This window comes from Pleurodeles waltl, chromosome 6, assembly GCF_031143425.1.
Source record: "Pleurodeles waltl isolate 20211129_DDA chromosome 6, aPleWal1.hap1.20221129, whole genome shotgun sequence".
Lineage (NCBI taxonomy): Eukaryota > Metazoa > Chordata > Amphibia > Caudata > Salamandridae > Pleurodeles > Pleurodeles waltl.
This window is the reverse complement of record NC_090445.1, coordinates 820,439,639-820,455,792: the sequence shown is the minus strand read 5'-3', so window position 1 is coordinate 820,455,792 and position 16,154 is coordinate 820,439,639. Positions and strand designations below refer to the sequence as shown.

General features: G+C 41.1%; 1 protein-coding gene across 2 annotated transcripts in view; it reads left to right on the top strand.

Annotated features, from left to right (window-relative positions):
* The window catches only part of LOC138300280 (STE20-like serine/threonine-protein kinase), a 310,793-nt gene that overhangs the window by 60,926 nt on the left and 233,713 nt on the right, over nucleotides 1–16,154 (top strand). For both annotated transcript variants that reach the window (XM_069239454.1, XM_069239453.1), the window contains exon 2: nucleotides 9,750–9,914. In XM_069239454.1, coding sequence (XP_069095555.1) covers nucleotides 9,750–9,914 — 165 coding nt within the window. The remainder of the gene's footprint in view (nucleotides 1–9,749; nucleotides 9,915–16,154) is intronic.

Sequence of the window (16,154 nt, the reverse complement as noted above, 5' to 3'; positions counted from 1 at the left end):
ATCAGCCTCCCTTGTTTAAGTCCCCTATGGTTATTTAGTTCCTTAAAGGCTTGACTAACAAGTTTTCTCCCACTCCGTTTGTCATGCCTCAGTGGGATTTGAATTTGGTTCTGACTTTTTTGATGGGTTCACAGTTTGAGCCTATGCTTTCTTGCCCGTTGAGGCTTTTAGTTTTAAAAACAGTTTTCCTAACGGCTATCATGTCAGCTAGACGTGTATGTGAAACCTTCTTTTACGAGCTTTCATGCTGACAAGGTGGTCTGAGAACCAGGGCGGCTTTCCTTCCTAAAGTGGTCACTCCCTTTCATATGGGCCAGTCTATAACACTCTTGTCCTTTTACCCTCCTCCCCATCCATCGAAAGAGAAGGAAGGACTTCATCGCTTGGATCCAAGAAGGGCTCTGAGTTTCTACATTGAGAGGACAAGAGACTTTAGAGTTGATGAGCAACCTTTTGTTGGATATGCAGGCAAGATGAAGGCCAGAGCCGTCCACAAGAGAACTCTTTCCAGGTTGGTCATTCTTTGCATAAAGATTTGTTATTCGCTAGCCAGGAAGGTTCCTCCAGAAGGTATTAGGGCCCATTCCACCAGGGCTAAGTCTGCCACTATGGCCTTGGCTAGAGGTGTCCCAGTTGTTGAAATTTGTAAGGCCGTAACTTGGGCTTCCCTTCACACTTTCACGAAGCATTATTGCTTGGACCCAGAAGTTAGAAGGGACGGCCATTTTGCACGTTCTGTTTTGCAAGATTTCTTGGTTTGACCAGTCAGTCAGGCACCCACCTCCAAGTGCGGGACTGCTTTGGGATTCTATTCATAAGGTGAGGAATCCACAGGTAGTTGTATCCATCAGAAGAACAAGTTACTTACCTTCAGGTAGCCACCCGAAAAAGCATTACTGAAGGTAAGTAACTTGCTCCTCTGTCTTCTTTAGGAGCTGAAAGTAGGGACATTTGGGGGACAGGGGAGGGGGGAGGGAGTTCTGAAGCACCCCCAGGATAACCATGTTGGATTTTAGGAGAGAATGAGTAGTCAACATGCCTTTTAATTTTTTTATCTTGTCATATTTGCTTGCAAAGATAAAGGTTCAATGTTAGGCTCTGTCTTCCATAGGCGCTGGAAGTAGGGGCATATGGGTGGGGAGTTCTGAAGCACCCCCAAAATAACCCTGCTGGAGTTCAGAATTGAATGCGCAATAAACAGGCCTTTAAATTTTGTTTTTATCTTGTAACATTTGCTTACAGACACAGTGGTCCAGTGTTAGTCTCTGTCTTCCAGAGAGCTTGTTGTGTACTTTTCTTTCTCTGACTTCAAAGTGAGATGATTTATGTTACAATCATGCAGGTTACTGGGGATGTAAAAGGAAAAGCTTTATGATGATCTTGTTTGCTAGCACACAATATAATTTAAATACCAGTTAATGAACTGTAGAAACATTTCAGTATATATTATATTTAGCAAAGCAAAAATAAAACACATATTTTGTAACTCTGAAGTGTGGTGGAAACAAATATTTTATTTTAATGCGCTCAGAATAAATCAGTACAGTAGGTGATGCTGATTTCCACACATGATTGTATTATCATTTGTATGCTGTATAGTTTTATCGGTAAAACTGAATGCCTGCAAATGTAATGGTAATTTCAGTTTAAAATGTGTTGTCTGTAATGACCATGCACTACCAGACCATGCATATGTAACTTTGCAACACAACTCCACTCAGTGATACTCTACTTTACACTACTATACGCCACTCCACTCTTCAGCATTCAGCTCCACTCTATGCCCCCTCTGCTCTAATTCACTCTGACACTCAACCTTACACAGCTCCACTCCCCTCCACGCCACTATACTGCACTCTGTGTCACTGCACTCCACTCCATTCTAAGCACCCCACTCTACAGCACTCCACTCTACCCCAGTCCGTGACACTCTACTCCACTATGTGACTCTATGGCACTCCACTCTATGGCACCCAACTCTATGATTCACAACTCTGTGCTACTCCATGACATTGCACTCTGCGGCATTCAGCTCAGTGATACTCCAGTTTACGCCACGCCAATCAACTCTCCGACACTGTATGCCACTCCACTCTACTCTACAACATTCTACTCCACTCTACGACTCTCTACTCTACACTGTGCCATTCCACTCTGACGCTCTGATCTGCTCTACTCCACGCCACTCTAAGCCACTCCCTGAGACACTGCTTCACAATATGCCAGTAAACCTGACTCCATAACTCTCTTTTCCACTCTGCCAATGTACTCCTCTCCGCTCTACGACATTCTACACCATTCTGCTCCACTCCATTTTATTCCACTCTATTCTGCGACACACCACTGCATTCCATGACACTGCACTCTAAAATACTCTGCGCCTCTGTACTCTGACACTCCACTCTGACCCTGTACTCTATTCCACTCTACTTCACTCCAATCTACTGCACTCCATTCCAGTCTGCACTACTCCACTCCACTAACTGACCCTCCAGTCCACACCATTCTTCTCTATGTCGCTGACTTTGACTTGTTGATCTAGGCACACAAGAAACCTAACGCTGTTTATAACCACATCTAAAAAAAACAATTGAGCCATTTCAGATTGGTATCGCCAATTGGTAAAAACTGCTGCAACTGAAACTGGCAAAAGATGTGGAAAGTGGATGCAGAGCTACAAGAAAACAAGTAAAGAAAATAATCCGTATGAGAAAAAATTAATAAGAACATGGGGTGATCATTAACAGGCGTGGAGGCTGAAATCTGGACGTGAATGAAAGCTGAAGTGATTTCGAGAGATGACCGAAGTGCTCGTTTTTGTGTTCGTGTTAAGCATCTGCACCGTCGTTAGCAGGTGAAAGGGAGAACGGTGCAATCATTTATATTTCATCACTTGCTGAAAGCAGAGATGCCCTACACTTTCTTTGGCCGGGACACGAAGAGACGAATGGATAGATCACTGACCAGATATATTATTGCATGTGTCCATTTTGCTGGGAACTCCTCAAAGTCCCTGGAATAATGTTTTTTGTAAGAACAATATTTTTCAGTATGGATATAATCTTTGACCATAGGACTGCTTGCACTGATATCCGCAATAAAAGCAAGATGAAGAGTTCCCCATAACGCTCTTTCACAACTGCACAGAAAGCATATTGAAGTTGCTTCACAGTTATAGGAGCTTGCTGGTGCGCATTCACCTAAGAAACTTTATTGGAAAACAGACTATTTCTTTGACAACGACAAACTAATATTGAAACTTTCTTAAAGAGTTTATCCCATAGAGTACTGAAACAGTGTAGGAAACGTGCATGGTTTGTCCCCAGGAAATATTTACTAGTTCTCGACAGACAACAGCATTGACAAACTACCCATTTTTTGTAAATACATTTAATCCAGCTAGGAAAGATTTGAGGCAAATCATCCACAGTGGAAAATTGTTCAAGATGTACTCAGTATGTGTGACCAACCCCATGTGCTATTTCGAAAGGGGTCAAATATTTGTAATAGGAGATCTCCTCCATCAAGCCACCAACCATGCCCTCTAAATGGGGCCTGCCACCAGTCATTGGTCATTACAGGTGCGGCACTTGCAGTACTTGAAACCATTGTTTGAGACAAAAAAAAACATTTAAACGCAATGAAGTAAAATGTGCTTTAAAGAAATTCACGTACTGCAATTTCAGTGCAGCGGTATATGCTGTTTGCTGTCCCTGCAGTAGGATAAATGTTGGTCAAACTACGCAGAACGTGAAAGCAGGGACCTGAGACATCGGAGCAGCCTGAAATGTGGAACATCTGGGGCACGATTGGTGGTACATAAAGATGTGGGCACTACAGCATGCTCTTGCAGCCCGTGTATACACAGACCCATCACCTCACTGCTGCATTACCTTTCCGTACACAGAGGACGAACCAGACATGGTTGACCCCACTCAAGATCACTGCTTTTTGCTCCTGATTTCCAGGCTTCATACCTACGCAGGAGACTGCTATTAAGTCCGTTAGACTTGCTGCTAGCTCATTGTTCGTTTTCCTGATCTCCCTTGGAGTTTATGCTCCCAGTGGAATGTTTTTGCTTTTATCTGTGCTACACTGTCTTTCAAGTCATGGTTCTTTTCTAGGACCGACATTATTATGTAATTGTACTGAATGCGCAAAGGCCTTGATGCCCCGTGATTGATACTTTACCTTTATATCAATTCCAGAGCAACCTTTTGCTGTTTAGGGCAAAGCCCACCAGACAGTGCAGCTTTCTGGTTTGTGAAAGACATCTTGCAGACATTCGGAAAGCTTGCAAAGAGATGTATTCCTCTGCCCATTAGTTACCATTGGCTTTGTGGTTTGTAATTTTTATTATCTTGCTTTATGTTTGCTGACTATATCTGTTGTACGCTGTCCAGCTTGAGTTAATCCCTTCCTGTGAAGCATAGCCTGTTTACAGTGGCCCCTAGTATTCTTCCAACAGTGCTCATTTCTGTAAAGGCCTTTAAATCTTGTTCTTTCTTGTCACATTTGCTGTGCATTCAGCAACAGATGTCAAATGTCACGCTCTGTCTTCCGAAGGAGTTTGGTGTTTACTTTTCTTTCTCTAACTTCAAAGTGAGAGGATTTATGTGAAAATCATCCTGCGTTATGGGGGCGTGGTTGGGGAAGGCTGTACGATGCAATTTTTTTGTATCACATAACAAAATTTAAATGTTTGTAAATGAACTGTGCAGATTTTTCTGAATGTATCCAAATTAGGAAAGCACAAATGAAGCACTTCTTTTTTTTTTTTGTTGTATTTGTGAAGTGCAAGGGAAACATCTAGTTTAATACAACCAAAACAGATCATTACAATAGGTGATGTTATTCCCACACATGATCGTTTGTGCGCTGTATAGTTTTATCAATAAAACGGTATGTCTGTGCAAATGTAATGGTCATTTCAATTTAAAATGAGTTGTCTGTAATGGTAGTGCACTACCACACCATGCATACTCCACATTACGCCAACTCCACTCTACTTTGCACCATTCAATCTCACTGTACTATACTCTTGGGGCTGTTCTGAGCATTACATATTAATACTACAATATTCTTGGCACTCAAACTTGCCCATAACGTTTTGCAGGACATTACTTTTGCAAAACATTTTTGCACATAACTCAGCCTGTTGCGGTCCTAGGACAATGGGACCACCTTCAAAACTTTCAGAACAACGTGCTTTTTCTGTCAACCTCATCACTGGGTCCCACATTAGGTTACTGTGAACCTCAAAATATTAACCCCTCCTGCCATTCAGTGTCTTTAAGTTCTTTCATGGCTGGAACTTATGTTTTACTGTTTGCAGTAATTTTGTTTTAAGGGCCATATTTGTTATATCATTGCAGTAGGCTTGCTAGCCTTCAAAATGTGTAATGCACTGCACTCTCTAGGGGCTAAATATATGGTTCCACTGCATTGTTTTCTGCCATTTTCTTTTTATGTGGTTATGCCCTCTACGGGCTAACTATATGGTTACATGACCATGTTTCTTGCTATTGTTTTTATTGTGGTGACCTCAAGGGGCTGTTCTAAGCATTACAGTCAACATATCAACATGGTACAATATTCACGGCACTCAAACTAGCCGATAATGCTTAGCAGGTCATTAGTTTGGCAAAACATTTTTGCTCATAACTCAGCCTCTGGCGGTCCTAGGACAATGGGACCAGCTTCAAAACATTCAGCAAAGCGTGCTTTTCCTGTCTACATCATCGCTGGGTCCCACCCTAGGTTTATGGGAGCCCCAAAATAACCCCTCCCACCACTCAGTGTCTTTAAGTTCTTTCATGGCTGGAACTTTTGTTTTACAGCTGAAGGTAATTTTGTTTTAAGGGCCATATTTGTTTTATCATTGCAGTAGGCTTGCCAGCCTTCAAAATGTGTAATGCGCTATGCCCTCTATGGGCTAAATATATGGTTATACTGCATTACTTTCTGCCATTCTCTTTTCATGTAGTTATGCCCTGTAGTGGCTAACTACATGGTTACATGACTATATTTCTTAAAAGTGCTATTTGTATAGTGGTGTCCTCTAGGGTCTGTTCTTAGCATTAGAGTTAAACTCATTAAACTACAATATTCGCAGGCACAAAAACTCTCCCTATGATGCTTTGCAGGGCATTACTTTTAGAAAACATTTTTGCTCGTAACTCAGCATGTAGTGGTCCTAGGACAATGGGGCCACCTTCAAACGTTAACCACAGTCTGTTGTTTCGGTCTACATCATCGCCGGGTCCGCACACTAGGTTAGTGAGGATCCCAAAATAATAACCCCTCCCACCATTCAGTGTCTTTTTTAAGTGCTCTTATGGCTGTAACTTTTGTTTTACAGCTGGGTCTAGTTTGTGTTTTAAAGGCCTTGTTTGTAATTTTATTACAGTAGGCCTGCTAGCCCTAAACATGTGTAATGTGGTATGCCCTCTACGGACTAAAAATATGGTTACACAGCGTTACCTTCTGCCATTGTTTTTTCATGTGGTTATGCCCTCTATGGGCTTACTATATGGTTACATGACCATGTTTCTTACACATGCTATATTTCATTGTGGTGTCCTCTAGGGGCTTTTCTGCCCATTATAGTCTAATGCCAAAAGTTAAATTTTTGTATTGGGTTTACATGCGAATTGTATATGCTTTACTAATCTCTTCTTATTTCTGTTATGACCATGATTCAGGCCAACTTAACATCCTTATTACACTATGACTGTTTGAACACTCTTGAAATGTTTGGGTGACCCTTCTAGTTTATTTATCTCGCTTCTCCTCCGTGGCTTTTTTGTTTTTTTGTTTTAAAGAATTGTGCCAGCCAGCAACTCTGTTGGTGGGGTGGGGGAAGTGGTATTCTATTGGAAGCAGCATAGCATATTTAAATTAGGATGCTAAAAAGCAAATTTTAATTTGTAAATGCAGATAGAGGAAGAAGGTAAGCGGAAGTGCTTTAGTTGTATGCTGGGCCACTGAATGAAGTATGTGGCAGGAAAAGGCTAAATTATAAGGCAGGTTTAACCAATTTATGTGGAAAAGAAAGTTCAGTTATGAATTTACAACACAATATCTCTAACTTAAGCACATGTGAGACTCATTACATTGCAAATGCTTGTTTTCTATTACAATACATGGCAGGTTTTGATAGATGAATCCCTCTGCATTATTCGCACTCTTCCACCCACACCGATCTGGCTCAGTTCACTCTGCCAAGCATTCAAAGCCTACAATGCCAGACAGCTTTTTTCCTATTCTGTGCAATCCTTTTTAACTTGATTTAATAAACTCTGCTACCTTTTAGAGAACAGTTGAAGTGATTGTGTGTGTAAAAGGGCAAGTACCAAGCCCATTACTATTCCAGCAGGACAGTTAGACACATGTTTAGTTTTTTATTCTTTACCACAGATAACCAAGAAATCTTGCAGTTCTTGTTACGTTTTCAAGTTTCCCCACCCACAACACCATAATGGTGTTTATGTCATGTACGTTTGTGTAACACTTAATACCTTTTTTATGCTGCAGTAGCACTTAAATAGTCTTGGCATTGTTCGTGGGTCTTGGGATTTTTCTTTTGACATTGTGTATGGTTATGTCTTGTACTTTTTAAAGTTAATGTTGGGTACATGGTGTCTAGTTATGAACAGGCTATTGTATTGTTCAATAATGCTATGGTGTCTGGAGCCATTAAGAGGGTAAAAGAAGAATTTTAATTCCACCTCTTCCAAGACAGATGGTGCATGGATGTATGTGGAGGGTGCTGCCTACAGAAAATCGGCTACTGGAGCCAAGTTTTAATTGATGATTGTCTTCGATACCAGCTTCTTTCTCTGGGGAAGAGGTGCTGTTGTTATGATACTATGCAAATAAGAGTTCTTCTGCGTCTTAAGTTCGTTATTGAGGAGAGTACTTTGACAAGGCAAATACCAGCATGAAGGCAGATAGACAATTAGAAGTATAATGGTTTATGAAATGGTCAGAAAGGGAAACAAAAGGAAAATTATGTTAGGCAAAGGCAAAAGGAGAGATGACTGAGGTCTACCTTCTCATGTAACGGATCACATTTTGGTGAGCCTTGCCAGTATCAAAGTCCAATCAACACTATGAAAGTGAAGCTGGAAATTTTTAGATTGAAGTATTGTCACCCTTAAATAACAAATCTGTTAACATGTACAGCAGAATCAAGGAAAACTGCAACTAAGCTGTGTGAGCGCAACTCATGGTGGATATCATTAACAGAAAAATATGTTAGCTGATCAGAGACTGGATACTTGTAAATCTGACAGGCTTATTACCAATTCAGAGATTTAGGAATTCCAGGTGGAGTGACCTGCAGTGATCCATGTGGATTTATGTCCAGTCATTGCAAAAGAAACAGAACTTTGACAAATCTGACTGTTTCTTCTACAGATGACCTAATATTATTTTAATCACACAGCCACTTAGAGTCATATATTGACATGTTGTGGTTGTGAGCCTTGTGACTGAGTTGTGACTCTCTTCATAAAGATCTCAAGCTATGGGAATTTATCCATGATGCATGCAGTAAGGAGCCCCTGGTCATGATATCATTAATCTGTTAATCTAATTGTTTGGAAAAATGCATGAATTGAATTCGCACAGGTGGCAGGAGAATTGCCTCTATAAATTAGACATTTAACCCTCGCCAGAGGACAGAGCGCTTTGGATATTGCGAAATCAGTTTTTCATTTTTTTCAGTTTGTCCGGACAGTGGAGCTCAAGGAGGTTAAACCATCTAAAGATAAATGGTATATACTTGGCACTTAAGTTCTTCCTACAAGATATCCAGTTGTCTTTCACTGTATTTAAAGACACCTAGGGAGCAGCTTCCCCAAAAAGATTTGGTGCTCATTCCACCAAATGTGAGACGGTTTACCAGGGACCTATCATAACTGAGGTAGGATAGTCAGCTGTTTGTCTGTTTACGCAAACCCTCTTTTCATTTGCTTCATTTGGGAAGTGTTGCCATATTGGGTCAGACTCTTCTTTACAAGATATTTGTTTCACAGTTAGAACATTACACCAATTTTGTGTCCACCCCACAATTTTCTTTCTACTTGTAGTCTTATGTCCATGCTTGGCAACAGGAACGTCTTTTTGATATTAAAAAGTGGAATTCAGGACTAGAACGAGGGAGAGAAATGTAATTTCATTTACATGAATGTAGACCCTAATGTAATTGTAGTTCCATGCCTTGATAGTGAAATCACAAATCGGTACTACCAGTGAAGTCGGGATGAAACCACTCATAAATAGACAAACCTTAAAACAGCATTGTTGGGGGGTAGGGCGGAGAAAGTAAGTTCACCAGAGACCTGCCAGTGTCACAAGCAACTTTATTTCTTAAGGCAAAGGCAGAGTATTTTACTTGGACTCCTTCCACCATCTGACCACTGAAGTATTGGATGAAAATAATGCAGCAGGGGTGCTAAAATGGCCTGCCTGGTCATTACAACTTATGTGGCAAGATTCCAATACCCAGCCCATTCCACACTCCCTTAATGTCTTTCAAGACAGGTGATTTATGTGGAGATTCTTGAATTGTCTTTGCTGCATTTACAAACAAAGTGTTTATTCCTAAAGCGGTCTTCAAGTGAATGTTGCTTTTTAATATGTGATTGATGATTTGTAGAACATCACTTGTCAGGATAACATGTAGGGCGCCTCATATCTATAGATGTTGATTTAAACTTTGTTCTGTTCATTGGTTTGTCTAGGCTCAGAATAAAGAGACTGGCATCATGGCAGCAGCAAAGGTGATTGATACCAAGTCTGAGGATGAACTTGAAGATTATATGGTGGAGATAGACATTCTTGCCTCCTGTGATCACCCAAATATCGTAAAACTTCTAGATGCTTTTTATTATGAAAACAATCTTTGGGTAAGTGCTGTCTTTTATGTATTGATCGTATGTTATGCCAAGTTATACTTATACAGCGACAAACTAAGTTTTACGTTTTGTGGGATGCATTTTATTTGTTATATTTTTGCATTTCTCCCTCTACCATAACATCTTATTACAAGAGGATTTTAGAACTTTTGTTTCGAACAGGTATATTCTTTAAACTGCCCAAAAACCTAAGACATTAATTGATGTGCACAGTTGCTCCTGCTTGTTTTGCAGTTACATTTACTTATCCTATGTTATGTCCCATCTTCCAGTATAGTTAAACAAACAGACTTTCACATCTGTCAATATGGCTCCCAGACTCTTGCCCCCAGTTGGCCAGGCAAGCTATCATTTGCACTGGCAACCTCAGCAGATTTCATTACTGAGCACAGTTTTAAAAAGTGATAAGCCTGTATGTTTTCTCAAAACAGTTTGCCCCCTTTGGGAATGGAACAACTAAGGCCCATGAGCTTGCTTGAATGAAATCAAAATTGTAAATGTGAAGCAGGAGCTGAAGGAGTTAGTGCCAGCCACTCTGACATTTTTCAGGAAGGCCTGTCAGATTATGTATGTATGAAATTGTTTCCACCCTTCATTCCCTCTGATGATCAGTACGAGTGGGAAAGCAGTGAAGATCTGTTTCACTTATAAAGGCATGGATAAATATGCTTAATTTTATGTAAAGGGTAACAGAACTCTCATTAGTTCCCAAAATATTTAAGTAGCATTGCAACTGAAATGCATCAGTCTATCCAGAAGTGTAACAGTGCCCACAGTTCTAAGCCGATAAAACGGACCCCCCAAACCGCTTGTTTGATAGTAAAAAAAATTAATTGGGGTGCTTTGGGTCCTTCACGTAACTGGGCCCCGTCACTCACTCTGCAACCACTGCACTAATAATATTTATGCCCCTGAATCTACCAGCAACACTCAAGATTCGGTATTCTGGCAACATTTTTAAGCATTCCATCCAAATGAAGCCAGAAATATACATCATATGTGCATGCTCCATTCCATGCAATGTCTTGTAGTCTTTCATTTAATAACCTGGATAGAATGTAGAGTGTTTAATAGTTTATCCATTGCACTGCTTCATTCCTTGAATTCAGGAAGAGGTTTAGGTTTGAGACATTCATTTTTTGGAACATGGAAAGCCGGAGAGGCGCTTTTAGCCAGTGGGCACTTATCAGTATGCTCAGGAAGACTGAAGATTGCTGCAGTGTGCTAACATGGATTCCATGTTTAAATGTAGTAACTTGTATTTTTGGTTTTACATCTAGTTTTTTCAAGTATTTATTTACATCAACATTGTGGACTGATTATTTATAGTTGAACACATTTTTTTGTTCCACACATCTCAGTAAGATATGCACTCTACATCTTTATGGCATGCTGTCTGTCACTTCAGGCCTCAAAGCCCACTTGTATATTCTTCAGCGTCTCAGATGAGGTAGTATAAACATCATAATCGCAAAAGCCCCTGCAACTCTCCCTGGTAATTGCATTACCATTTCTGAAACTTTGTGCCAAGGTTCCCAGGTTATACCTCTGGGCTCTGTACACTAGAGGTTTCCACTTCTCCCTTAAATTCTTATATCTGGCCAGCCCATATATACAAATCATGTAGAACGTTATAGTCCTTCCTGCATTCTTAGCTTCTGAGCTCTTCAGCTAAAGCCCAATCTCTTTCCCAGTGGGATATTTCAAGGGCTTTCTGGTATTGCCATCCAAGCACTATACGTCATCTAGCCAAATCTAAAACTAGGAGAGCAGACATATGTTGGATGTTCTTGTTTTTGGTACACGGATAATCCAAGAGACCTTGCCACACAATGCTGTCTAGGTTTACCCCTGTGACGTTTTTCATCATGGTTATTATCTAACCCCAGTAGTGTTGTAGCTATATGTCCACAGCTATGTAACATGTAGGAATGTAGCTTCCGCTGCGCTTCACCTAGGGTTAGCCAGGGCATAGGCGGTTATATCCTGTTCAGTTTTACTGGTCTGAGGCAGGTTAGATGTAGGTAATTAAAATGTGTTTTAATTTAAAACATGAAATAAAACATACCTCCTGCACTTGTGCAGACAATACCTTGCATTCACTATCTGTCAGTGGGGTGTTCAGGTCTGTGTCCCAGTGTTGTCTGGCAGTCAGTGGTTTATCCCATCTATTTTGTTTTAGGACTTTGCAAGACTATGCACCGATATTGGACTATTTCCAATAACCCTGTCAAGGTGGGAGATGTGTCTGGGATCCTCAGGAACCCCATCCGCAACCTCCTTGCAGTTCCAGCCAACTTTGCCTGTTGCAGAAACTGTCCAGAGCCTCCTGAAATTTCTTTAACTCCTCACTAGGGTACAAATACCAAAGGAAGAAGTTCCAAGTTGCCATCCACATGTTTCTAGAAATATCACAAAATAGCCACAGCTATCAAATTTTCAGGTCTCTGGCAAAAGGAGCACAACCAACAGTTCTTTTAACCAATGTTTCCCATACTGTCGCTGTTTGACACACTACATGTGGTGCTTGTCCTGAAGCACCTACTCCCTTCATAAGGAGTATCTGTAGCAACCTCCACCCTAGTGTTCCACAGAGTAATCTTTTCTTCCAGTAATCAGTTTCTTCATTCCATTTTGCAGCATGCTGCAACTGTGCCACCATGTAGTACAATTCTAAGTCTGATAATCCTAGGCCACCCTCTTGTCTGTGTTTCTTCAGTGTTTCTAGTCATGCCCTTCTTTTTTTCCCGCCCAAACAAGCAAGACCAGGAGGTTGTCCAACTATTTGAATGTGGAATGTTGCATGGCACAGACATGTTCTGTAGAGTAGATAGCAGAAGAGTCTTCCACAATCTCACTGACTCGCTGAGCTCCCCTCAACACCCTGCTCATATGATACTTGTATTATTTTTCTGTGTTAGAGTCCAAAAACAGGTCTCATCATCCACACTGGCTACATAGACATTAACGAAGCATATCTCAGCACCATCCAGCAGCCTGTAAACCACAAGATATCTACCTTCTACATCTGCACTAGTGAACCAGTGCAGGAAGGGAGCACCTGGTCCCTTAATTGATACCCCTCATATGAAGAGTTTATGGATGAATATAACTGGCTGTGCCATTTCTTCCAGACCCTCCCCTCCATCTCTTTGGTCAAATAAGTTTCTTGGAGGATGGCAATTTGTATAGCTTGCCATCTGAGAAAAGTGTATGTTCTTCATCGTTAACATAGTCATTTAGGCCTCTGACATTTCAAGTACCTATTTTGATCTCTGTACTCATCTTGTATTCATTTAACAAACTATATGAGTGGGCCCCATGATAGGTGAACCTTTGGTCGTCGGATGACCATTAACACAATAGAGTAGAACATATCATATAGTGTGGTTGCTGCCATAAAGTCTATAAGCTCAGTCAGTGTTGTACAGTGTATCAAACTACATCTGACTTTTGATTCTCTACCCCAGGTAAACACTAAAACAAATTTGCTCATATTTTACCACTTAACTGGCAAGCGTTATAAGAGCAAATCTCTGCATAAAAACACATTCCCCACAATGTAACCATAAACGAGACCATTATCAAGTTTGAGCTGCTTAATGTGGTAATCCACACGGGCTGCAGATCTAAGGGCTTTGCCAACATCAACAATGCAACGATCGTCCCCAGGGATCACTGTTTTAGCTGCCCTAACCAATGTAGATGTAGAAATGAAATATTCTCCTGACTTGGAAGCACTTAGTATAAACCAGGGTGTTCACTGATGTCCACGCCAAATAATTCCGTGCACATAACCACTACAGCCACCCCATCTTACATGGCCTCAGTTGTAAGATGTTACTAATCCTGGCACAATTATTCAGAATGTAATATTCACATATTCCCTTGGGGGATAACTCCTACCCCTGCACCACATCTACGCACCTTACAGTGCAATTAAGTGAAACTGTTATTCAGTTTTCAGGACCAAGGTGTCTCTGTTCTCACTACATCCCTTTTCTCTGTCTTGATTAGTCCCTCAACAGACTCTACAGTCCCCACTGTATTGTGGTCATTCCGCATTCAAGTTGTCCACTTTTTAAAAATGATGGACTTTCATTCCCAGTATTTCATCATCCTGAACCACAATTCATTCAACATTGCAGTGAGATCTCCATGCTCTAGGCTGTCAACTGGAATCTGTTGTATACAGTGTGCTTAACCTTCCAGTTGCTATTGATGATGCAGGTGCCATCCCAGTCCCAGGCCTTCCTCTTAAGTCCAGCAAATCTTCAGAATGGTCCCAGGATGCTTGTTTCCAGTCCAGGGAGGACCTGGTGTGGCAGTTAAAGCTGGACTATTCCCATGGGGAACAGGGTGAAGACTAATTTGCATATGGCTGGGTCCAAACCTGGTTGGCATGGTGGGCAAAGAAAAACGATGGATTAAACCCAGATCTTTGTGACTGGGGGTGAATGTTTGCATTGTTCAGCATTCCATCCACCATTTATTCTTTTTGCTTTTGTCATTGAAGGGGCTTTTTAGGGGGCACAGTGACTGTGCGACCTGACAGCTCCTTTGGGCCCCTGTCTTTTAATATGGCACGGGTGCAGAGACAAACTGTTGGGTAAGGAAACACTCCCTTGAGTTCACCTCAGCATGAATGTAGCACAAATGTGATCTACATTGCAGAAGGGGCTAAACAAGTGTCTGCTGCCCCTTGTGTAATACCAAAGTGCCCCGGAGTAGCAGAAAGTGTGCACACATGTTGTCCGTCACGCCCCTGGGGCTTTTACTTAAACAGCTCTGGTATGTAACATACATAGGCTGATTTGCAACACTCAACAGTAGGAAATGCCAGAAATGTTCCTCATTATTGAAGCACCCTTTGTGAAACGTGTTGAGCCTGGAGTAAACATTCAAGAGCCATAATGCTTTTCCTGTGACCTCTCTAATTCGGAGCCGTTCAGATTAGGCTCAAAAAGGCTTGAGTTTAGACTTTGAAACACATAATCTGCAAACTGCAGTGCTATCACATTGCTGCATCTAGAAAAGTTCTCAACTTAAATTCACTTGATATTATTAATCATACCAGCAAAGCCTTTGACTGCCTAATGTTTGCTAGAAGAATCTTATTTAAAGGTTCCTGCATCACCCATAGTGTTGGACCTGTATTCAAATTAAACTCTGTCAAAGAATGAACCTTCGCTCATGAATTGATCTGTTCTTGATCACCCTCACTCTTCTGTATGTGCTTCAAAACTCTGCAGAACCATTTCTCTGAAAATAATAACAATCAGTAATTTAGAATTGAGAACACCAGTAAAGACTTGGCTGTGTAAGCCTCACCCTGCAAGAACTGCTGATCTAGCTGATCTAGCTCTCACATTCCATCTCTCCTTACCTTTCACAGTAACGTAGTGTGACATGCCTGCTGCATCATGACTGAAGCACTCTCACAGTACCATACCATCCCACTTGTAAGCCACACCTCAACCAAATCTTTTCCAAGCATGTGTAACAGAATTAGTAAATATTTAAACTTTCACCAGGAGAAGTGACACTTAAGCGAAAAGAAAGTACTTTGTAAATGCCCATAGAATGCAACCATCCAATGCTCATGTGATTTAGATTGCCCCAGCACGGGCAAGGCTCCACTGATACCCACAAACTCCTGCACTTGAGCTGCAAGCCTCATGGTCTCTTTCTCTGACAATCTGTTGTCTTAGCAACGCTGTTAGTTACTTCACCCAATGGTATCCATGATGGCTCCAAGTGCTTAGAACTTGAGAGGTTAGCCCTCTTATGTAGGTGATCCGTGGGGAAGCTTAAGAGATTCTCTTCTGTGATGGGGTTGTTAACTAGGGCAGTCCACTCTACCATATGAGCTACATCTGCCTCCTGTTGTAATAATACCTATTTGGACCCTTTGTAAATAATTGTTTGGACACTTGGATGCACTTCATATCATTCAGATTGCTGTCTCTCTAGCGCCGAGAAGCTTAAACCTAGAACCTGTAAAAGAATAGTTAACTGCTATTTCCAGCTGTACATTTCGCCTGACCTAAGTACTTTATTTAGATTTTCTTTTGTAAACTGGTTTCTTAAAGGACCGCAGAATAAATATCTGTGGTTTCCATTATGGAGTTCTTCAGAAGGGCCTGAATTTGACTCTTATGTATCGCCTCTCCTCTGAGGTTTTTGGCTTGGAAGACTGTTTTTCTGTTAGCTGTTGTTTCAGCTAATAAA